The 26,281-nt window shown below is 40.8% G+C and overlaps 1 protein-coding gene across 6 annotated transcripts in view; it reads right to left on the bottom strand.

Moving 5' to 3' along the window:
• DAAM1 (dishevelled associated activator of morphogenesis 1) overlaps positions 1-26,281 on the bottom strand; it is a 161,449-nt gene that overhangs the window by 61,884 nt on the left and 73,284 nt on the right. For all 6 annotated transcript variants that reach the window (XM_074327417.2, XM_074327416.2, XM_074327412.2 and 3 more), the window contains exon 3: positions 16,564-16,653. In XM_074327417.2, the coding sequence (XP_074183518.1) occupies positions 16,564-16,653 (90 nt within the window). The remainder of the gene's footprint in view (positions 1-16,563; positions 16,654-26,281) is intronic.

The raw sequence follows: 26,281 nt of genomic DNA, 5'->3' as shown, positions 1-26,281 counted from the left end.
TTCCTATGAAAGGGCGCTTCTCACATGCTTGTCAGTGATGTACAACTCTAGACAGTCTCTACTGAGAGGGCATCTGGAAGATTTCTGACCAAAATGTCTCCCCAGGAAAAAACAGAACAAAGTCTTGCTCCACAGCAAATAACACTTATGATTTAGAATAAAAGATACATGTCATATGAAGCAGACCTACACATGCACAGTCTTGGTCTTATTAAGTGTACATATCTTAGCAAAGTTGGCTATTACATCTGTACTATTATCTATTTTACCATTTATATAAAGTAAATAGGAAAATTGGTTTTCTTATTATAAGATTGAAGACGTGTTGTCTCTGGAACATAAATATAAGTGAACAGAACTGAAAATGCATACACTTAGGGATTGGGCTCACGAGCTGCCAAGAATCTTCGTAGGAAGTTTAAGCCTCTTTAGAGCACGATTTTTCGGGTCTCTGGGTTACACTTCTGAGCCCTACTCCTCTCCTACACACTCATCCCTTCAAACATTCTTCCAGGAATGCATGTGACGCCTGACAGCTTTTCTGACCCCCTGAGCCTGCTCCTTCCCCTTCTTTGGTCTGTGCAGGAGTAATGCTCAGGAGAACCAATATACTATGCGTGTTTCCCCACAGAGAGCCTCCTACTCCATATTACGTACTCCAGCCTAAAATGCTATTAAAGATTTCAGAGCATTTAGAATGTCAGCCCCTTCTTTATCAATTCTCTAAGGTAAAAATGCTATACTAATGGAGGACAATTTTTTTATAGGTACAATCATGGCATAAACTGATGTCAAAGATTTTACTGAACTCAATGAATGAGGGAACTGGTGAGATGTTGCAGTGGGTTCAAAAGAGAATCCGAGGGGCAAAGACATATCTAAGCATTTATTTACAAATAGGTACAAAACTGGTCAATAGAACAACAATCAATTGCATCAGACAATTTGCATTTCAATGGATGTGAATTATTTGCATTGCTATCAGTTTTTTAAAACAATTATCAGATTTGTTACATAGCTCAAAGATAGTGAAAAGTGGAAACCACTCTGCAGAGTGCTCCAGACAGAACATGCGGTAAATTTTCTTTTCCCATTTCAACGTAACTACAGTGTAGCAGAATAAACGGTGTTTGGCTAGTATTTCCTGGTTGAGGCGGATACAATCTATAAAGGTATGAAGTGGAAGCCAAGCTGTACAACTAATACTCTGCTCCAGGCTCCTCACACCTACGTTACCCAAATGCTCAGGTTTGCCCAAAGCTCTTTCTTAAGAGCACGTACTCCATCCTGACCACTTTACCTCAATTCCACCTCTTTCTGTTACCGTGTCTAGGCTGTGTGGCATGGTTTCTATTTCTGCATCACTAAGTCTCCAACTTGAAACCACGGAGACCATTTCACTCTATCATCCCCCCTTATTCGCACAACTGCACCTGGTCCTCTATCCTCCCCAAAAATTTGTTGGACAAATCGAAGATTTCTTGCACTGCTCATAAAAAGAAAACAAAATGAAAAAATTTTAAAATGCTGTGAGCTCAGTGAGTTCAGACCCGTTCCCCACCCTCTCCCACGTCCAACCAGAAAGTAAACTAAACTTGACCACTGTTGCCTAATAGTTTGGTCTGCAGGCCAATGCCATTGAAGAGTGACAATTAGCCGAATTTGGGAGCAGTATTAACCTATACTGCTGAACACAGCGCTTCTCAAGGGCAGGATAGGAACAGAAACCCTCTGCTCACCAGGCTTAAAATTCAAGGTGCTGAACTGAATCTAAAAAGTCGTTTGCTTTCCTTTTCATTCACGTACTTATCCAATAAATATGTACTAAGTTTTATAATGGCCCACACACTGTTCTAGGTGTTAGAATACATGAATAAAAGAACAGAGCTCCCTGCTTTCCTTCTTAGTGATCCATGAATACAAGACATATGAGACATATGAGAATATGTTTCCAAACTTTAGCATTGAGTTTCTTACCAGATCACAAACTTACTCTGACAACGACAACAGGTTCTCGGTCTCTGTGAGTATAGTTACAAAGAACGGTACCCATTTATAGACTTCACTCCCTCTACTCATCATGATAAAAAGAAACAGTCAAGTATTGTTAACTCTTCTGCGTTTTTACTAAACTCCAGTCTCTCTCAATGTTATCTTCTAGCTTCAAAATAAAAATCAAGTGTAAGCATTCCTCAAGTCTACTGGGAAAATGCTTTGAAACATTTCCTTGATACCACAAAATGTTACATTAGTTTCTTATTGTCACAAACTTTATTTACACTGGTAAAAAAGAAAATCACCAAAAATTTCTGAATGACCTGAAATGAAACATAGCAGCCTTGTGTTCTTTTCTAATCAGCTATTTTTTTTTTGTTTTTTCCCCAAATCACATACTGCAGAAAAGCAAGAAAAGAGTAACACTTTAAAGAGATCTAGTCTCTCAATGGGGAACAGCAACAATGAAACAAAGAGAAGAGTGACAATATGACTTCAAGAGTAAAGAAACCAACTGCATTTCTGAAACCGCTCAGGGGCCCAGTCTGTTCCAACACCCGCTTCTTTCCTGAAAAAGCCTCAGCTGACTTGACAGAATTGAAATCTTCAAAGTCACATGCTACAGGATCCTAAGGGAAAACACTTTTCATGTGCTGATGTATCTAAGAAAAGAGCCACAATCCTTACCTAGAACTAAAAACTGAGACTTTACAATCCATGTCCCAAACTATGAGACATTTATTTTATTTATTTTAACAAGTCATTTCTTTGGCAAAGCACTTTACAGCATAGAATATGACTGGAGCCTAAAAATCTCAATTGGTGTAACTTCAACATCTGAAGCCAATTTTAGATGACAATTCCCCCTCATTTTCATGGCAAAAAAGAAAACACTCTCTTATTGTCATTTTCAGAGATGACACAACCCCACAATACCCTGTTGCCTATGACACAAAGTTATAAACAGTGACATAAAACAAATTATTTCTATGCAGCTCATGCAGAGTCAAGTCTTTGACCCACACGTCACTACGGAGAGCGATAGAACCAGGTTCAATTTAGTCCAGCTGCTTGGTAAATTACCATGTTTGGACACACATCACTAAACCCCGGGCAGCGTGGAAATCCAATCAGTGGTGTCAATGGCCTTTGTTGCCTCACATCTTGCTACCAGATTTGCTGCTACCACACCAGCCATGCAGAATGTCATAAAGCAGGTTTTGATGTTCTGTAACCTGCTCTTGGGAAAACAATCAAAGTGTGTTTATGATTTGCAATATAATGCTTAACACGAGGCTATAAAGAGAGGACTTTGGAAAACAGTAATTAAACTAAGAAGAGAATCGGGAAACAGTAAGCCCACAAGGGCATATTCCTTTCATGGACGCATTTGCAGGATGACTGTGGAAAACGCTACAACAGAGCCAATCGCCCCCTAGAAGAAAAGTCGTAACTGGATTGCTGATTTTAAGCCATCATCGACTCTATGGCGTACTACTGAATTATGGGCAGCATCTTTGGCAAAAGAAATATATTTATTTTTCTTTTTGGCAAATGAAAAGCATCAGTTGGAAGAAGTCACTGTCTTAGAAATGTCTCCATGTGAGGACAGGGGGAAGTACATCTTAGAAAACGAGGAAACATAACATGCTTTTTCTTCTGTATGGGAACAGACAAAAGGATACCATCTGAAGACTGGTTAAGTCAAATGTTGAGCTATACTGCATTGAAGAACAAGAGAAGTTAGGGCACTGTAATTTAAAGTGGGTATTCTTCGGTAGACTTTGCACTGTAAACCGCTTCTCGTTCCATAAATTACTAGGTTCCTGGAGCATAAGGAATTTGGAGAAGCCCAAATTAGAAGTACTAGCAACACATTTTAACTTACACTGGGAGCTCAAAACTTCTTTCTATTTCGCAAGGAGGGTGAAGCTCTGAAATGCACCAAGTATAACATGGATTCAATAGTATTAGACGTGCTAGAACTATTAGTGAAAAGAATAAAATAAACATATGTGTAAGAAAAGTGGTTTTGTTCTTTGATTGCTCTTCCAAAGTGGATACTTCCTTCCACTGATATCTTTCATAAACCTATCTCCTGGAGATGGTGAAGTCAGGCAGGCATGGGGCATCCTTTCTATGAAAGTAGGTGCCATAGTACTTAGAGAGTCTGCAGAGAACCAGGGAAGAGACCCGAGAGAAAAGAAGCATGAAATGTGATACTTAACGTCCAATTATTCAGGAGCAAAAGGAGCCCTCAAGGGCAAAGATGGTAAATATCTGCTACAAGTGACACATTTTCCCATCACGTGTCATGGCAGACATTGCTAATGAGTTACCACACTATTCTTATTGAATCCATTCATAACTTCTGAATGTTTCTCAAAGTACACCAGGTTTCAACTTCCAATTGTTCAGAGTTAGTAATCAAGATAAACCTTTTTGCCTACTCTGCTTGGGGTTATTCATAGTGTACTCAGGGAAGGAAGCCACAGTCTTAAGGAATACTGAAACAAAGGATGTGTGCATTGTGCTGTGTGCCCCTCAAGGGTGCACTGGGCTGGTGATAACCAGAACGAGAAGCTGGCTCTGGATTCTTAGATATGGGACATAGCGATATCCCTTCCCATCAGAGATACAGCCATCACTGAGAACACTCACTCAATGTGCAATTAATTCTACACCTGCAGATTGAGGAATTTTGGAAGTGAAATAGAGCTATGCCTATGTGTTGCAACACACAGAGGCAGGGGGCTCAAAGGGCCTCACATAGTTGCATTTAGAACCTTAGTTCCACAATAACACAGTTGACAAGTACTCTATGGCAAAGGTTGAGAGCTCCAAGATAGTCCTGTAGTCCTAACTCTGCAACTGACACATGATGGAATTTGTCCTGCACCCGAGCTGTCAAAAGAGAGCTGTTAAAAGGAACTTGCTTAAGAATAAAGATTGGGAAGCCAAAGATAGCCGCTCTGTGGCAGCTGAGAATCTCCCAGGACACCCATTCAAACCCAGAGCTCCAAGTCTCTTCCAGAGACTGTAGCCAAAGCAGGAGAGTTCTCCCCACGGTGCAGCACCAATGTGGCATGAGTGACAAGGAAAGAGAGAAAGCTATGGGAGTTGCTTCTCTACCCCCATTCCCAAGGGGAAAATAGAGCTCCACAGGACACAATCTCCACGTTCCCCATGACTCCACACTAATTGGTTTGTCCAACTAAGATATCTTACTTTCTCTCAGCTGTATATTGGTCACTTATTTTTCTTGTTGTTTGGGTGATTATAAAGGAAGGCAAACACAGGGTCATTCTCTCCCACCCTCTTCCAGCCTGGTGTCCCCTAATTACAAAGAAAGCAAGGCCCCAAATAAAGGGGTTACTTGCTGAAGAAATGCAAGAATGAGGAAGCACAAAAGAGAGATGGTATCCACAAAGCAGCTACATGGTCACTGTTTTTACAAATGCTGTAAAGAACAAAGCAGAGTCAATATTTATAGACTGAAGAATGAACAATCCCCAAATCCATAGGTGGACTTGTACATAGAAACTAGTTCAGAATTTAGGCACGAGAGATAGACAGTCAGCAAGTTACACCTCTCAATTTCTTAACATCTGAAGGAATCAAGGAGTGCAAGAAAGAAGAGAGACTTTCACAATTTTTATGAGGAGATGATCGAGATAAAGATGCTCTGATTAGAGGAAGAGAAAGAGACCGATTGTGTGATTTGCAGCCACAGCCCACCTGCTTGCTTGTGCAGCTGTGCTGATTCTGAACCTGCACTTGAGTCACCCTCGGGGAAGTGGCGAATGCCTCAGAGGAACTTCCTGCATTTGGTGATGACATGTTATCAGTGAAGGGTTTGCAAGAGACGGAAACACAGTTTGCCTGGGTCTGAAACTGAGGGTGTAAAGAGGTCTGGAGAAGAGGAAGACTGAACCATACACAGAGCAGTTTCCTTTGCAGTCAAACCATATAAACATAACGCTGAGTGAATTGTCCATTTTTATGTTACTTCTAACATGTTGTACTCTTGTATGGCTTGGTGGGTATTTGAACAGAACGCTTTTCATGTTCTAAGCCTTGTGTTTTCCTTTTTTAAATGAACACTTTCTATTCCAGTAATTTTTACTTCAATTCGATTCGCTAACACATACGGGAGAAAAATGGAAGAAGTTTAATGACAGTTTCTTGTATTTGAAACATTCAAACTTAAGTAAAGTGATTGATCAGGGCAATGAGAAACTAGTTCCTACCATCAGATGTCTGGTTGTATAAATTGTTACAACCACTTTGGAGAGCAATTGAAGGTGAAAATGTTCATAACTAACAACCCAGTAATTACATGTCTAGATGTCTATCCTAGAGAAATTCTTGAACAGATGCATAAGGATGCTCATTGCAATGTGTGTATGTGTGTGTGTGTGTGTGTGTGTGTGTGTGTGTGTGTGTGTCTATATATATATATATATATATATATATAGACACACACCGTATTTCCCCGAAAATAAGACCTAGATGGACCATCAGCTCTAATGCATCTTTTGGAGCAAAACTTAATATAAGACCCGGTCTTATTTTACTATAATATAAGACCGGGTCATATATAATATATAATATAATATAATATAATATAATATGATATAATATAATATAATAATATAATAGTGGGTCTTATATTAATTTTTGCTCCAAAAGATGCATTAGAGCTGATGGTCCAGCTAGGTCTTATTTTGGGAAACACGGTATATATATACATATACATATATATATATGATGAAAAATTGGAAATAAGCATTATCCAAAGGGGGATAAAAATAATTAAACCAAGGCATATTGATTCATATAATGGAACATTATAGCACAATTAAAATGAAAAAATACATATATTGTTTATGAATCTAAATATGCAGGGTAAGGTTATAAATATATGTGTGAGAAAAACAACAACAACACATACCACCTTTAGGATAGAGGTCACCATTGGGATTCAACTCTATTTATAATGTTCTATTTCTTTTTTAAACATCCAAGGTGCATATGATAAAATGTTGGCCTTTGTTACATACAGGTGTTTATTAAATTCTGTACTTTTTTGTATATTTAAAAATTTCACAACAAAAATAAAATAATCAACCAGGATAAATCCCATGACTTGAGGGGAAGTTCTAAGAGGTTTATTAGTTTTCTTTTTTAGAAATTTTACAGAGTACCAATTTATTGGAACCCAGAATGTCTGCTCTGGTAATTAGGTAATTTCCAATTTTACAACTTCTTTCAATAGTTAGGTTCTGCAACTGTGCTGAAACATTCTTTTATCTCAACACAGTTTTGTTTTGTTAGCTTAACTTGGGAAATCACACAGCTACAAGCTATTGAATTATAATGCTGCAACTCTGAACAAATTTTGTTGCTGAACAGGGCACTTGTACACCTGGCTCACTTCAACCTAATAAACTACTTATTTGTGGAAATTGGTTTGTTTAATGGAACCTCATAATGTCGTGTCCTTTTAACAGCAGTTATCTCAAGCCTGAAAAACAGAGGATTCTGTAGAACTGGAATGTAATGCCCCAACAGAAGCCTCCTGAAGTTGTCTACAATATTTTAGATTTGTTGACTTCTCTAAGCACCAAAGAAGAAAGAAAGATATGTTTTGGTTTGTTCCATGGGCAAGTTTGTTTACGCTTCTGCATCACTGATGCTGGGCACCTCCTGAGAGTCAACATTTATGAAAACACAAACTGTGAGCTCAGGACCCAGCGTTCTAGACACTAGACACTACAAAGCAGGGTGTAGTAGGCATAGCTGGAATGACAGAACTGGTAACATGGGAAAGAAAAAGAATGCCCCAGAACTGATGTTATTGAACAAAGGAATTACAGGAAGAGGAGGCAAATAAATACCCATGAACCAATTGCCCTTACTGGAATACAACTTTGGTTTAAGGACTGCCAGAGGCAGAGAATCTTTGAATTTTATACTTCAAATCTAAAATTTGGTGCTCATTTTGATAGCACTGGCTTTTGTAATAAAAGAAAATGAAGAAAATGAGTCACTAACTTTGAAATTATGCTACTTAGTGGGGAAAGAGCAATGCGAAACACGCCTCCAGTAGGTTTCTGGGCAGAAAACTGAGGAAATCTCATCAGGGCCAAGATCACCATGTTTTCAGTTACTGCCTAAACAGATAAACAACATAGAAAAACTCTTGGTGGTTTACAGATTCACCTTTGTTTTAATCCCCCCAGGGAAGAGTAAAAAGAGAGAGAGAACAACAAAAAAAAGCTGGGGTGGGGGTGGGGGGTGTCCCCTGAGCTAGACAAAGAAAAAATGTACCAGGGTTGTCTTGATAAGCACTAGTTGCCTTTTAAATAATCTTTATTGTTCCTCCTAAGTTCAATGGAAATATGTGGTGGCTTTTCAATGTTCCAGTTAGCTAGGCTGAATGACATCTTTTCTTGTAGGTTTCCAGATAAGTGAGCCACAAGGAAGACCCTCCTGGGAGACGTGGAGGGTAAACGTGAACCAGCGGCCATTTTGTAGTTCATACACGCTGTCCCCTATCTGCTGGCTCACTTCACTGGTGTGGAACAGCAGGTAGGTTGGCTTTTCCTGGGCCTGGACGGGGGTGATGTGTGTGTGTGTGTGTGTGTGTGTGTGTGTGTGTGTGTGCGCGCGCGCGCATTACTCTCAGGCTTCTGCAGGACACCCCCATCAAAGGCAGAGGCAGAGAGAACTGACACAGGCTTTAGTCCTTTCTTGTGGGCTCCAGCCTATCCTGTGTTCACCCAATTTACCCCCACCTTCCTTCCCACCGTACCACGGCCATGAAGCTCCAGCATCAGCTATAAAGACAGCTTTACAGAGAGTACTCAGCCGGTTTCCATGGCTATTTAAGGACAAATCTCCCTGCCCTGTAGGTGTCCTGCTTCTCTGACTGAAACCTGACAGATACAAAATACATAGTATGCATTTTTTAAAAAGAGCAATTTTAGTTTTACAAGCAGGGGAAAAAATATTCTAAGGTAGGATGGAGAACAAAGCACTGTGGAAATTTTGGGAAATGTTTGTAGAAAGAAATATAAATCAGAATAAATCATCCACGATCCCACCAAATAACTATTTGTCTGTTTGCCTACCTGTATATATACTCTTTTGCAAACTTTTGATCATGCTGATTATAGTTTTATGTCTTCTCTCTAACCTTACTATTAGTTTCCCATGTCATTAAAATTTTTTTGAAAATATGACTTTTCAATGGCTGCAGATACACTGTTCTGATTGTGTACTACATAGTATAACTCTCCTCCTTTAAGTTGTACACAATCGTTGGCTTTCAGATACAATGTTGCAAAGAACACCCCACATATTTGCCTGTATCTCTCATCACTTCCATGGCATCAACTCCTAGAAGAGGGATGCTTCAAGCTCTGGATACATATTATCAAATGGTTTTGGTCACCATCTTCAGGTCAATCAGCATCACAAACTTAGGCCAATGTTCAAAAGATTTATCATCCAGTATAGCATGGATATCCGTGAATTGGGACCAAGGATGCAATATGGGTCAGGGTCCTCGAGTCCCCTGCTGTGTCATGCCAGGAGTTAACCCTTGAGTCCCTGAATCATGGGGGAGACTGGTAGGCCCGTGGGGGAAGGGTGAGACTGTCAGGGCGGTTTTTATCGGGAGGGCTTGAGGCAGCTGCTCTTTACCAACTGGAAGTTGACAGTATTTTGACAAATACTATAGTTTCGCTGGGGTATAACCAGTGAACATCAGCCTGTACTGGAGTTTCCATGTGACTTACTCTTCTCCAAGCTGAACAACCTCAGTTATTTCATCTTACCCTTAGTGTCTTCATTTTTCCAAAGTTTAAGCCTCTTCACAGATTTCCTAACAAACCCTACAAAGTGTAGGGCTAACCCTACAAGATTAGGTCAACTGTCTAAACTTGACCTTTTAAGCACAGGCAAAAGCGACAAAGAACGAAGTACAAATCGAGAGGGACAGTGTACAGTGCTTGCAAACATAGCTCAACTTTTGGAAACGGAGCCGGTTTCTAGATGATGCTATGAAAGCATGACAACATTGGCTTTCTCACTGGATGGGTGATAGTAGTGAAGAAACTGTCACCGCAGTCACACACATATGTCCCCGGAGCTTGGTGGCTCCTTCCTCTGTGCCCCAGAGCCTGTCCGCTTAGCCTATAACAGACCTTACGACAAGACCTGGCAATTATTTGATTTTATCTGCTTCTCCGACCTAGACCACCCACTCCAGGAAAACTGACTTACTGGTTTAATCATCCTCAGAATCTAGTAGCCAAGAGTCTGCCCCAGAGAATGTACTCTGTATGCGTCAGGTGACTCACACACAACTTGCCCTTCACCACCTGCGCCGCTTCATTAAGCGAAGCACCAGACACTCAAAGCTTGTCGTTTCTTACTGTTTTGATCTGGGATTGTGCACCAATCCTCAAGTCATAGACAGGAAGTACCGTATTTCCCCGAAAATAAGACCTAACCGGAAAATAAGCCCTAGCATGATTTTTCAGGATGACATCCCCTGAACGTAAGCCCTAATGTGTTTTTTGGAGCAAAAATTAATATAAGACACTGTCTTATTTTCGGGGAAACACGGTACGACACATGTAGATAAGGCGGGGAGTTTCAGAGCCAGACTGGAGATGCCTGCTGTCCTCCGGCTGCTGTACTTTTCTTATCTAGTCTTTCAAGAAGTGGAGGGGAAAGATTGCCCAATCTTATTTCTAATCATTACTACTTGTGCCACTTTCTTTAACCCTTAGCACTTAGGAGCACAAATGCCAACTGAATCCATTGTTGGGGTGATAACTCAATGTCAGGAAACCAAACCAGGTATTTCTAAAGGAGTCTAGAAATAATGTTACTGAAATCTAGTTTTCTCTCTTTTACTGGTTCCCTCTCCCAAATCCTGACACACAGCAAAGCCAGCACTGAAAACCCAAAGCTCACTCTAATGTATATTCAAACGACGGTAAAGAAAGCAGAGGATCTCTAGCTCCTCTTCCTTCTCAAATCTTCCAGGTCCAATGCCCCCAACCATTGCTTCTGGCCCCAAGCCCCCCACAGCAGCTTCTCATTAGGACACTGGGAACAATGAGAGGATTAACAGACCATCTCTCATTTTCCAGCTGGTTTGTTTGATAGTTGTGTGGAAAACTGATGGTTCCTTTTGTCTTTAATTCCAGTGCTTTAGCATATGTTCCTTTAAATCTGTGTTTTGATCAAACCACTCCCTCCCTGCACTCCAAATGCAGGAGGGCCTCACTCTCAGGGAACTAAACGAACTGCATCCGGATGTCCATATAGGACACAACGTTCCTGTTTTTGGGTGTGTGGTGAAGGGAGAATTCCTTTCTGGGGACAGGGGCGGGGAAGTGATCCAATTAGTATATGCAAACCAAATAAAGGGATTGAATGAAAAGCATCCGCTGAATTTTCAGCCACACTTCCTAGATGTCTTCAAAATCAGCACTGTTCACAAATCACAACAGCTGAACTGCAGCCAGGTCAGGCAAGATTCTTGAATGATTCAATTAAGCTAGAGTCAAACTCAGCAGCACAGTAAAAATTCACCTTCTGCAGAGTAAACCTCAAAAGATACAGAAATGTGACATTGGGAAAATATAGTATAATTTTTAGTGAAAAAAGACAAAATACAAAATTGTACCTACAGTTTTATCCCATGCCTGTAAAAAAAATACAATTTATATAGATAACTGAGACTGAAAGAAATTATTGTTTATATAGCAAAGGAGTAGAACCTAGAACATTGTTAAACACCTACAAATCAATCAGAAAATCACAAACAACCCAATAAAAATGAATGTACATATAGATAGGGAATTCCCATTAAGAGAAATACAAATGGCCAATGAAAAACACTTGAAAAGATGCTCAATCTCCTTAATAATCAGGGAAATAAGAATTAAAACAAAGATGTGCCATTTTTGACTCATCAGTTTGGGAAAAAATAAAAGGTTTGGTAATATCGGATGTTAATAAAGTAGAAAGAGAGTTATTTTCACATGTAGCGGTCAGGAATATAAAATGGTCAGACCCTTGGGATGTCCTACCAACTTGGCATATCTGTTAAAAATTTTAATGTAAATACCTTCTAACCCATCAGCTCTACTCCCCAATATCTACCTTCGAAAAATACTCACACATGTGCATAAAGGTATGTGTGAGAGTTTTCAGTAGATCATTATTTCTAATGGTAATAAAGGAAGGGGGTGGAACAGTATAAATTCCAGTTGACATGGCGATTACTAAAGAAAGGTATTTCCATATTGTGAGATACTGTGCAACAGGTAGTATGAGATAGAGCTGTGTGTTTGGACATAGTAGCTCCAAGATACGTCACTGAACAAAAATACGAAAGTGTAGATGTATAGTTTGATACCCTTTTTCAAAACACACACACGGGGGAGTTGCTATGTCTTTTACACAAATATGTTTAGAGGACCAAAAAGAGTAAGAGGTCTGAAAGCACACACCCAACCTTAGTAACAGTACTTATCTATGGGGCTGACTCTAGAATTGGAGCGGGCAGTGGGGATGGTTTCACTTTTTTAAAGAAGTATGTGTTTATGCATTATTTGTATAATTAAGTATAATTTAAAGATAATAAAAATACTGCAATGAAATAAAAAAGATACAGAAACATAATGTGAAGACTACAAAGTCATGTACTTAAGCCTTGGCTGCAGGGATCCGAAATGGAAGGAGGAAAAAGTAGGCGTAGTTGTCAAATCCTGATCTTTGTCTCAAATATCTGATGTCACTATAGCTAACAGTGTCTAGCTCCATTCACTTACTTCGCATACTCTGAAGTTCAAGGATGGAGAAAAAGGAGAAAAAGTATTTTCTGGATACTTCTAAGGACTGGTTAAGTGACAACCAGTACAATTGCTCCTGCAATGAACTGTAATTAAAGGAGATTCCGTCTGTGCTGACAAGACTGCTATTACCATAATGCAGTATACACACCATTTTATTTTCTCCTCTCTGAGGACAGACTCCTTACTTTTCCCAGGGTTTAAAAATCATGTTAACAATAAGCAAATACAGCAGAGCCAGATGCCTTTCGTGGTCAGATGGTTCATTGTTTAAAAAGCTTCAGTTTAAAATCTAAAAGATTGTTAACAGATGCAGTTTCTGGCTGGAGACTGGGAAAAACCTCCCTTAAACAAAAGAGTATGTTGTGATTGGAACTGAAAAGGGAATTACCTTTAAAGATAAGAACCACAAACATTTTCTATTTGAAAATACCCCTAGTCCCACCAACAGGACCTGTTTTTGGACCTTTCATGAAAGTTTAAAAATCTGACGGTGGATTGCTGCATGTGACAAACCATGGCTGACCAACCAGCCCAGTCATTTTTACAGATTTGTTTGGATTTTCAACAAGGCCACAACATCCATCTCATGCTCTCCCCCGGATTACTCAATTAGGCAAAATTCCAATTAGTTTCTTTCCCATTCTTTTAGCCCCAGAAATACTTTTGCTGCTTTCATTTTGGCTCTGGAAATAGATTTCAACCAGAGACTTTGACAGAGAAGTTTGAGAAATGAACACAGAGGTTGATAAGCAGATAGCCACTGCTGGGACTCCAGTCAGTACTGGATGGAAAAGAGCCACTTGGCTGAGAAAGTCCTGGCCCCATCCTCAGTTAACAGCCTTGTGCACTTTTAAACAGAAACCTGCTTTTCACCAACGTATGTGCCCATTTCCCCTGGCTTTCATGGGCCCTTACTCTGTGGCTGAACTATGGGTGAGAATGTCTGTCATGCCCTGGGTCCTAATCTTGAAAGATGGAAAATGTGAAGAAGCCATGGGTAGGTTTCCCTCAGCCTTTGGTACAACTTGCTGGTGACAAGCCTGACGTGAAAAGGCCACACAAAAGATGGTACAAGGAAAATAAGCTGCTGTCATATTAAGGGTGGCCACTACAGGCTCCATTCTGAGATGGGCAACCTGTCCCTAGGAGAGCACATCCTTGAAAGAGAGGAAAACATCATGCCCCTTCCATGCTTAGGGTTACGCGTTCTCTTAGTCATCGTGTTATTTCCCAATTTGCTCAGTGCTCAACATGGTCAGTTTCAGACCAAAGGCATCGTATAGTTTTAACCGTCTGAGAAGCGCTAATCAAGAAAACCCTGTGGGAAGCATCGCTACCATCCACTTTAAAGTGAGGCATCTATAAGCCTGTGGGACTCCCCAAAGAGTTCAAATGGCTCAGCTGTGCCCCTGCTAAGTCACATAAGGAACCCAAGCTGCTGGAATGAAGCTAGCAGGAGAACCGTGTTCTCTCAAGGAACTCAAAGATCTATGCACTCTGGCCAGGTACTCGCAGGAAGGGCCCATCCATCAAGAAAGGGGATTCTGAGCCAGTGGCTACATCCATATCCATCCTCCTCCAAAGAGCCAACCCCGCCATGCGCACATGAGGCAAGGTTTGCAAGGGGGAAGTGATAGGCCTGGAAATTGAAAAATGAGCAGCAGCTGTGAGGCCGAGGTCATTACTATTCTCTAGGGTTTGCCTTTTCTAATCTAAGGGGCAGTAGTTTCCATGATTAACTTTCAATTGCTGTCAAGGGTGTAATAAAATCTGGGAAAGAAGAAAACTTTCCCCTCAGTAAACTGCTCCCATTTTCCTGCCTTTTCCCTTTCTCCAGTGCATAGTCTCAATCCCCACTTCCTATTGTTTCCTAATTTTGAGGAAAAAATCTGCATTCGGATGAGCCAAAACAGATAAGGTCCTCTGTGTACACAGGCCTGGAAGGTTTTTCCTTCTCAGTTCTAGGCGCCAGGACTTTCAGAAGGCTCCGTGCAAAGTTCCCTGGTTTCCAAAAACCTTACAGTGCCGTCACTTTCAGAACGGAGCACACTTTGTTTCCTTTTTAAAAATTCTTTCCCAGTGTATTCTGTTTGCTTCCTGAACCATGACAATCAGTTCAACAACAACAACAAAAAAGAGGTTTTCTAGTTGGTAAAATATGTACAAAGAAAAGAGAAGAGGAAATTTTCATTCACCAACACATCTTATTGGATTAGGAACCCGTAAGACTCCCACTTGATCTGATCTGATACTGGCTTGAAGAGCATACTGAGAGGGGGCAGCTGGACATGTCTCTCAGCAAAGGCCCTGGAACCGAACCCCACACATAGTTTTATCAAGTGTGGCTGCTCAGGTGGAAAATTAAATGGGCTTTACATTTCTGACAGTTCAGTATAACAGCAATGATAACCTAGCGGTTCACTCATCAGATACTCATTTCAAAGTATCAGCAGCTGGCGTTAAACAGGTGAGTAAGACTCGGTGCCTCACCGCCAGAGGCATAGAGTCTGCCGGGAGAGAGGCACATGGGGGCTCGTGCAGGACTGATGTTCCTGGGAGGTGGCGTGCCTCCTCCCAAGGCAGCACAGAGGGCACGGCGGTGCTGAGAGACAGCCATGTGGGCAAACGGAGACCCCCCAAATGCATACAAGTCACCTAAGAAAAGGCTTCTGTGACTGACACTGTGTCTTGAAAAATAATTGGATTGCTAGAATGTGTTCTTACTTCCCTGAAGCAAGAGTGAGTAATCGGAGTGTCTACTGCCTGTCGGAGAGAGGTAACATTTGTCCTAGATGCTATCCCTGCCCTTCCCCCACCTTGAGTCAAGTCTCTATTGGAACAGAAGGGAAAGGGGCTAAAAATGGCATGAACAGGATTGGTTCCAAAAATGGGATGGGAACAGTGTAACGATTGGCCACAGTGTTCAAAAGATGACAGACCAAACTTGATTGCAGGAAATACAGCCCCTGGGTGGTGCCTGATGCCATGTCCCCTAGGGAATCAGCGCTTTAGTGTTTTCCCTGTCCTGATATCCATTATCCCCTTCTATGGCGGTAATAGAACCTCCAGCTTTGAAGTGGGGGTGACCACCCAGAATAAAGCCTGCGTTCCTTGCAATGAGGTGTGGCCATTTACGAACAGTGGGATGTGACGGGACGGTCAAGTGTGTAACTCCAGGGACACGTCCCTCAGAGTGGAGGAGGGGAAGTTCTGCCTTCTTTCCCTTTCTTCCATCCTTAGTGTGGAATGGGAAATGGCTGGAGAGCGACCTTAGACCAGGAGGACGGGCCTTGGACATGGTGAGATGAAACGTTATTAGAAGGTGGTCACCGAGGACTGTGACCCCATAGCACGAGTCCTAACCTACCCATATATAAGCTTTTATGTAAAGAGCAGGGGTAAAACTTTGATCATTGTATAAACCAATGATATTTGGGGGCTCAGTTGTACAGGATTATGAAAAATGGTTACAGGTAGAGCGTGGAGGAGCGTCCAGTGAAATGTTGATAAAAAGAACATCCAAGGAGTTGACACTTTGCCACATGTAGCACCAAAACCACAACAGATTGTGTTCAATCTGTATGTTATAAAGAACTGTCTGAATTCTGGTGGTGAGCTGGGAGAGCAAAGGGAATCACAAAAGGATCATTTTTCTGGTTAACTATATATATAATGGATATCTTACCTTTTTCTTGCTGCAGTATATTTGCCATTTTTTCTCAGCTGGAAGTGCAAACATAGCTTCCCTGTGTTTGTCTGTGAGGTCGAGCTCATCCTGAGAACAAAAACAATAATTAGTATTTCATAGATGACTTGTTATTCCTATAGGGGAAGTTATCAGCAGCATCCAGGAGAGAAACACTACCAGCACCTATTGAAATGAACTTGGAAAAGACCAAGAAGCTAAGCTAGAGTGTATGTTATCACCATTAGGAAAGCACATCCCTGGCACGGGGCTCGGCAGGAGGGACGAGGCCCTGCCTCATGGACGGGTGTGAGGACACGGACCGAGCATGGACAGCGTGACCCTGAGCTACCAGGTATGGCGGTGGAGGGTCCAATGAGCAGCGAAGGCCATCAGAGCTCCCGACTGGACAGATCAGGGATTGCTGGGGATGGCTCCACACACACTGATGTCAGCCTGGGCCCTGAAGGACTTGAACATGATGAGAGGAAGGGAGGGATAGAACCAGAGGACGCAATGTGGTAACAGACTTGGTGCGTTTGGCGAACATGGACCAGCTTGGCGGAAGCACTGGGGTCACGCAAAGAATCGTCACATAAAAAGCTTGAGAGGTGGGCAGTGACCAGTTTGTGGAAAATCCTAAATGCCAGCCTAAGGAGTTAATTCTCTTGAGCAAGAGGAGCCAATGAAGGTTCTGGGAAAGGGAATGTCATCTTCATCACCATAAACTCTGCTCATATTTATTCAGTACTTTATGTGCCAAGCATCGTGTAGGCATTTTCTCATTTAGTTCTCACAACAACCCTAAGAGTTCCACTCGTCATGACATCTCGTTGTAATACTAATCCCTGTTTAACAGAGCTGAGGTGAATTGAGCCGGAAGACTGGGTAAGTAACTTGCTCAAGACCACACACCTGGTAAATGATGGGCTGGGTTTTCAGCCCAGAGCTGTCTGACTCCAGAGCCCAGACTCTCGGGCTCTCAGATCAGTGTCTGGAAACATTAATTTTACAGTGGTGTGCCGCTTAGATTGGACAGCAAGGGAAGGCAATTTACAAACATCCATAACTAATGAATAACAACAATGGGATAATGAATATAAAGTGCTTAGAGGAAAGTCCTTGGTATTTAATAACTCAGTCCATGCATGGTCAGTGGTATGACTGGTACTGAGCAGCTGGTCCATTTTTTTTCCTCTAGGGGAAGTTATCTAGTTGAGAGTGGCCGATTGTTAGGTGTGCGTGAGACACGTAAAAAGACACTATAAATTAATGCACAATAAGGGTTAGATCCCTGGGGAGTATAAACACGTGCCCTCTCAGAATGCCTTTGCTGTGTATCTGCAATTCTGCCACTTGTGGGCACTGACTTCACGCCTCGTACCCCTACCTCCATTTGGTCATCCCGTCCTATCATTTCTTCCTTGAAAAGTCTCATGATTTTCGCTTTGTTTCATTCCCAATGAAACCACCCAAACTCATGCCCTAATAACCTCTCCCCTGGCTTCTGGCAATAACCTCCCGTGGTCCCTCCCTACCCTCCTACTCCTTCCTACAGCGTGGCCAGAATGCAGGAAGGCAGTGAGTTATCAAACGTGAGCCAGCATCACAGTCCCCTAGAGGACTCCTTAAGTCTCGGATTGTCCAGTGTTTAGGATGGAGCAGGTGGGAAGAAGTGCCAGAATTTGCATTTCTAAGAAGTTTCCAAGTGTGGCTGCTGCTGCTGGTACAGGGATCACACTTTAAAACCACTACCTGGAAAATAGAGCACCTGTGCTGTTTTGAGCTCCCAGTTCAAAAAACGTCATTAGTTCAATACTGCCTACAAAGTGAATTATACACTCCTCAGCCTGCCTTGGAGGTCTTCCGTGGATACCCCAGCTTACGCTGCCAGGCTCACTTCCGGTTATCCCCTGCCCCTCTGTCTTGGTAACACCAAGTCTTCCAGGGTGAGCCAGGAAGGCCTGATACTGACTGGCTTCCTGGAGAAGTTCTTAGTCTCATTAAACTACTTCCTCACCTCTAGGAGGGGCCCTGTCTCTCCCCAGGGCTGTTGTGAGGATTACCAGTATCCACTGAGCAGGTAGACATGCCCGGCACAGGGGGCGGGGTGGGGGGAGGGCAACTGCATTGCTGCTATTTCTCTCCTCAACATTTAAACACAAATCTTCTTTGAAGAACAAGGTAAAGGGTTAGTCACTAAAACACATACCCAAACACTATTACATCCTAACCACAAAAAACTGGTTAAGAATTTCAACAATGAACAACCAGGAAAGGAACGAAAGATATTTACCAAAAAATCCATTAAGAGGGAATATGTTAAAAATGTTAAAGTTCTGGCGTGCAAACATTATGTATGTGGAGTAATTGTTTTTCTTTCTTTCTTCCTTTTTTAATTTCCTGCAAGGCACACCTGTTTTTACCTATTGATGAATGGGGAAAATAATGGTGACATAAATCACTTCCCAACAATTAGGGTTTTGCTGTTGTTGTTGGGGTAAAGGTGTGGTGCCAGGTCAGTTATTCAAACAGCTGGATAATATGGTGCTTAGATAAAGATTTAGGATTTATATGACAGAACAGTTATTAGTGTTGCACCCTTTATTATACTTTTTTTTTTTTTTTGCTAATAGCTGAGGTGTGAAGAAACTTGTGAATCCTAAAGCCTAGAAATTCACAGCGAAGAAAATTAATACTACCATATTTTGCTGTTAGAAGTAGAAAACTTCTGCTGAGACACCGAAATGTCCAATTTTGAATTGAGAAAACACAGCTGGACTAGGACTTAGGGCCAGATGGTTTCATGCAAGAAGAGAATTTCCATAAAATAAAAGAATAAGAAATTGCTGTAGCATCTCTGGATATAGATTACAGTAAAAAGAAAAAACAACAACAAAAAACAAAACAAAAAGAAACCACAAAGGAATTAACGGATGCTGATAATACTAACAGCTAGCAATTACTGAGCACATCCTGTGTGCTTCCCATTACTGTTTTATGTGAATTAATTTAGTTTATTCTCACAACAATCCTATAAAGTCGGTAATATTAACCTGTTTTCCAGGAAACAGAATTCAGAGAGATTACATAGCTTGCTCAAGGTAAGAAAGGCAGAGAAGAAACTTGAATCTAGACCGTCGGGTTACAGAATCCGCATTCTTAACCACTGGACTGTTCATTCCATTGATCATTCAATAGGGAGGTAGAATCGTGACACTGATGCAAACATGAAAACACATCCCCATGCTGCACTCACAGCCGACTGAGTGTCTGTTAGCAGAAGGACGGGGATTTTGTTGTCAGACACCCCTGAGTTTCAGGTCTGGCTCTTACGGGTTATGCAAACATGAACAAGTGACGGAACCTCTGAACTTCAATTTCTTCACCTGAAAAATCTGAGGGACAATATATATCTGATAGTCTTCTCAAGGATTCATTCATGCAACCAATAAAGTTTTTTGCGTGACTACTAAGTGCCAGGCATTGTGCTAGACATAGAGGACAAAAAGGTATCACGGAACTCACATTCTTGAGTCCGGCGGAAGGGAAATCAATAATCACATGATCACACAGCAAGCTGAGTTTTGAGAGCTCACTTGTTGTACGGAAAGGTGGGGCAGTGAAGGTTGTCCCAGGGAAGTGAAGTGAGGTCTGAGAGAGGAACAGGAATTAAATAGGTAAAATAAACACTGTGGACAGTGGCTTGAAGGCCACTAGGAGCTTTGGTCTTTATCCTAAGAGCAATCAGAGGTCACTGGAAGATTCTGAGCAAGGAGAGTGACATAGATTAAATTAGATAATAACTGGGTGTGCCTAGGCACGATGCCCAGAGTGTAATAAGATCCCCCACACCAACATTCCAAAACTGTCTCTGCTCTGACTCATTCTGTCGTAATAATGTGGCTGAATCAGGCACGCAAGACTCTGAGAGATTATCACAGCCTTAGAGATCAATCAACACTTACTCACTGTCCTATCACTCCAGGGCCAGGGCCAGAGATGACAAATACAAAGATGAATAACAGACCCTGGTTTCACAGAATTTAGAATCAGGAAGACGAGATGATAGCGGCTTCTAAGGTTCCCTTTCTTTTCAGGATAAAGTCCAAATTCCTCAGCTGGTCAGTAGCGGCCCCTCATGATATGGCCTTTGCAGCCTTGCCCCACCTCTCCTTTGCCTCCTCCGACAGCAGCCACATCTTAGCATTTCTGAAACTCTTGCACATGCTGTTCCCTTTTCTCAGAGAGCCCTTCCCACCCTGTCTAAGGATCAATCTCTTACAAGGCATCGGTTATTCCCTTCAGGTAGCCTGGCTTTCCGGGTGGGCAGCCTGTTTGTGCTCTCCTATCCTTACGGCATTTATCACATCACTGCGGTTGTCATTGGCATATGACTCCCATTCTAGTCTTGTTCCCAGAGGGCAAGAACTAAATTTGGTCTATCTGTCTTTGCATTAATTGCCAGTCCCCCCAATAATATCTAACACAGCTGGATTGCCAAAAAGAAAAAAAAAAAAAAAGAAAGTAAGGTAAGGGAAGGTGGGCAAGCTGGGAGGGAGAGAAGGAGAGGACTATTGTAGGATGTAGTGGTGATCAATGCATTTCAAAGATTAAAACCCATTCTGCTTTTCTTTTTTTGTGGTAAAATGTGCATACAACGACATGTACAGATCTTAACTATACAATTTGGGGTTTGGCAAAGGTATACACTGACGTGTTTGTAGCACTATACCCCTTAGAAACCACTTGTACTATTTCGCTCTCCCACCAGCTCATAAAGCAGTTCCAGTCACTCCACATGTTCACCAACATTTGATGCTGTCTTTTTAATTTTAGCTGTTCTAGTTTATGTGAAGTGGTAGCTCAATGTATTTTACACTTCCTTTATTTTACATTTTCCTGATGACAACTGATGCTAAATATACCTTTTGATGTATTAATTGGCTATTCATACTTGTTCTTTCATGAAGTATCTTATCAAATCTTTTGTCCATTTTTTATTGAATTGCTGCTTTTACTATTGAGTTAAAGAAGTTCTTTACATATGCTGGAAACATATCTTTTGTCACAGGTATATATTGAGACTATTTCGTCTAGCCTGTGGCTTGCCTTTTCATTCCATTAACAATCTATTTTGATCACTAAATTTTTTTTTTTTTGATCAAGTCTATAATTTATTAATATATTTTTAATTTAGAGCCAATGCTTTTTGCCTACTCTTGGAAATCTTTCCAACTTGCAGGTCAAAAAAGTATTGTATGGTTTCTTACAAAATCTGTCTACTTTTAGTTTTATCTTCTATGTTTTAATCTATACTCCTCATAGACTCCACTCCTGGAGTCTTTAGTTACAAAGTAGCTGGGCTGCTTTTCCCTTCTCTCTTTCCCAGCTACCTGCCCTCATTAGATACACTGCTGAACAAGGAGGGGAATAAAAGCACAGTTGACGGAAGGAGGAAAAAGAATGGAATACAAACTGATTTGAAAATCATCTAGACACAGTTTCTTTAGTTCTGAAATTACTTCAAAGTAGTACTACAGGAGACTTTTCACTTGGATACTGAATTCAAATACGGAAAAAGGTAGTTGTGGGAAACAAAGCAATTGAGATCACTGTATCTCAGATAGTATCTCTTTACATGAAGTTTTTAGAAAAAGTAAATCTATAGAGGCAGAAAGCAGATGGTTGCCTGGGGCAGGAAACTGGACTGTGGCAATGGCTGCACAGCTATATAAGTTCACTAAAACACAATGAATTGTACACATACAATAGGTAAATTCTAGGGCATGTAAATTATATCTCAATAAAGTTGCTATAAAAAAAATCAAGCCTAGTTGTTGGAGCCCTGGGGTCAGAGTAGGGAAAATATAGCCTTGTGCACATAGTAAGAAAATAATAAAATTCTGGTTGAACATTAGATAAACCAAGGAGTCGATTTAGAAAAGAAACTGATTGGAAACCAATGAAGGCAAGGAGGGAAAGGTAAATTGTGGACTCCTTTAAGACACAACTGTTGTTTGAAACCAAAGATCACGGCCATGAAATATTCTATCCTGTCCTTGAAAATTACATAGATTCTTAATATTCAATTAGGTGATATCTACTAACAATTGTCACCCCAATAAATTAAAAAAAAATTAGGTGATATGTTAACATTAACAATAAGTCCTTAAGAACCCTTTCGGTGTTTTTTCTGCTACTGGTGGTACTACAAAAGTGTGCTGGCTCCTCTGAGTTAATAGACCAGTTTTCCACTAATTAACAAACTAATTAGCCCAAGCCTAGGAACCCAGGAAGCATCTGGTTGCTTCTAGAGCTCCTTTTTTTTTTCTCCTCCAGTCAGGCTATGTCAGATATTGTTTTGAGGCAATTAATGTAAAGTTAAACAGAACAAATTTAGCTCCTGCCACTACACTAACCTTCGTCTTGGATAGCCTAGCTCCATTCATTGGCCATGGAATTTCTTTTTCATATTATTCTTTATTGGACAGAATTTGAAAAGTGAATTAAAGGGAAATGACTTTAGCTAGTGATGAAAGGAGAGACATTTGCACCCAGCATCATTCCTCTCCACAGAAAGCTGAAGTTTCTTAAAAACCCACCAACAAACAAAACACTATAGGTTTTTCTTCTTGAAGAAGATATTAATTACATTTTTATATCTTTATAAAATTACTTAAAATATCTTGAAAATACACACACACACACACACACACACACACACACACTAAAAATAAGACCTAGCCGGACAATCAGATCTATTGCATCCTTTAGAGCAAAAATTAATATAAGACCTGGTCTTATATTATATTACATGAAAGGACAGGTGAGGGAAGCCCAGCTTTAGGAACTAAAATTCTAGGCTTCATCCCTAACAAAGCATATTATTGAGCCCCATTTCTAAAGATTCTGTACAAAGAAATCTCACCAGGCCTATGGTCTAGAGTAAGCAGACCGCTCTATAGAGAAATCTATATAAATCAGAAAACAATTGGCACATACAAATAAATCTAAGGAAATGGATGGATTTGCTAGATAAAGCAAGGGAAGGAATTTAGAAATAATATACAATAATGGTCTTGAATGATTTGAAAAAGTTCTTTACAAAGATGTGAGCGAAATGGAAATATAGGATTATTTATAAAAGCTTCAAAGCAATACTGAAAGCATTCATTCTTTGAAAATTTACCAAATCAATAGATTTCAGTGAGTCAACAAGTAAGTTTCCAGCTAACAAGAGAAATCTCTAACAAAGGAATTCAGGATTTCTAATGAGTTAAGCTCTTTACATACATACCGATGTATATTTACAGGGAGGTGGGAGCACATGTGATTAATGCTGGGGGAATGGAGAATAAGAAAAATAAGGAGAGGGAGAAGCTAAGACAAGCTCTTGGGGTCACTCTGACAATCAATGTATTGCACTGTGGTGTTTGTGCTTTTAGTTGTTTGGTGTTTTGTTTTTTGTGGGTTGTTTTTGGTTTTCAAGGTTTTGTCTGTTTTTGTTTTTACTTTTCAATAGTCCTTGACAAAGTAACTGTCCATCTGACTCAATGTACAGAGCTCAAAGAATTTCTACTCAGGCAACGTTAACTTTTCTCCTTTAAATTAAATACACTAGGTATTTATCCACAGCAAACAGGCTCAATTCATCTATCCTAACCCCACCCACCAAAGGTTTCCCACCTGCTCAGTGGTAGCAACTGTGTATGTCACCCCACATACACCCAACATTAGAAGGGCCTTTGGATTTACCCCTCTCCTCCCATCCCACAGCTCGACACTACCAGAAATATGTTAAACCTTTGGAAGGGCAAGAGACCAGACCTTAAGTTAGATGGCGATAAGAACACCATCATGGGAAATGTAAGGAGACAATGTACTATTAGGCATCAATTCATTACATTTATGCACATCCATCCCTACCACAGCAAATGACCGTCACACTCAGGAGTCATGAATTGACAACACAGTCCTGAAAATTTAACCGCCATGGCCCAGAGAACAGTATGTTATTTTCATAGTCGTCGTTTGCAATCTGAAAGTTCGGTATGATGTTTGTCAGTTTAAATAGAAGGGCATTCAGTGAATTATTACCTGCTCCTAACCAGTCAGGAAAGACATAAATGGAAAAGAACAGAGTTTTAAATTTCTACAGGGATGTGTACACACAGACAACGAACCTTGAAGGTTTCCGCCAACGTTCTTAGTCATGACACACAAACCACAACATGACTCACCATCACCTACACAATAATGTTCTGAGTCTGACAGACGTGTCTTCCTTCATAAAAATGAGAAGTGAGAAATCCCACAAGTGAAGGCTGACTAATGGAAATAATTTTTAGTTTCGTACTACCAATGGGTGAGTGTTTTATACTATATTCCTTCCTCCCTTTAATAGTAGGCAATGCAAACTATATCCTGTTTGCCAGACAAAGTCTGCTGCTAACCCTGTAGCCTTCTTATTTAGCTTCTTTGTGTTAGTTCAACTAGAAACTCATTAGAGTGACTAACTCTTTTTTTTTACACATAATGGGTTTTTCCCCATTTTTATTAGTTTCATGTGTACAAAGCAACGTAATAGTTAGACACTTAAAACCCTCATAAAGTGATAACCCACCCCCCAAGCTACTACCCCTCTGACATCTTATATAGCTGTTACAATACCATCGACTATCTTCCTGTGTTGTACTCCATATCCCATGACTATATATACCTATGTATTTAGTTATAGTTGACATTCAATATTATTCTACTTCAGCTCTTCAGGTGTATAGCGCATTGGTCAGGCATCTACACAGCCTATGACATAATCCCCCTGATAAGTCCAGTGCCCATCTGGCACCTTACATGATCTTACAACATTGTTGATTTTATTCCCCATACTGTTATTAATATTTCTTAATTATATTTCTTAATGCCTTCACCCTTTTTCACCCTGACCCCAACCCCATTCCCATCTATCACCCTGATAGATCTAGTACGTACCTGACACCATACCTAGTTATTACAATATTGTTGACTATATTCCTTATGCTATAACCTACATCCCCATGACTACTGTGTAATACCCAATTTGTTCTTCTTAATCCCTTTCCCTTTCATCCATCCTTAACCCCCCTCCCATCTTAAAGAAGTCCCTCTAAGATTCCTTGTAATACTGGTTTGGTGGTGATGAACTTCAGCTTGTTCTTGTCTGGGAAGCTTCTTATCTGTCCGTCAATTCTAAATGACAGACTTGCTGTGTAGAGCAATCTTGGTTGTATATCGTTGCTTTTCATCACTTGGGATATTTCCTGCCACTCCCTTCTTGCCTGCAAAGTTTCTGTTGAGAAATCAGCTGAGTCTTATGGGGGCTCCCTTGTAGGTAACTGCTTTTCTCTTGCTGCTTTTAAGATTCTCTCTTTGTATTTAACCTTTGGCATTTTAATTATGATGCGTCTGGGAGCTGGCCCCTTTGGGTTTGTCTTGTTTGGGACTCTGTGCTTCCTGGGCTTGAATAGACATTTCCTTCACCAGGCTAGGGAAGTTTTCTGTCATCATTTCTTCAAACAGGTTTTCAATTCCTTGCTTTCTCCCTTCTCTTTTTGGTACCCCTAAAATGTGAATGTTGGTGTGCTTGATATTGTCCCAGAGGCCCCTTAAACTCTCCTCAGTTTTTTGGATTGTTTTTCTTTTTGCTGTTCTGGTTGGGTGTTTTCCACTACCTTAT

The sequence above is a fragment of the Rhinolophus sinicus genome, chromosome 3 (genome assembly GCF_057876585.1).
Source record: "Rhinolophus sinicus isolate RSI-liver-muscle chromosome 3, RSI-T2T, whole genome shotgun sequence".
NCBI lineage: Eukaryota > Metazoa > Chordata > Mammalia > Chiroptera > Rhinolophidae > Rhinolophus > Rhinolophus sinicus.
This window is presented reverse-complemented; position numbering and strand designations above follow the sequence as displayed.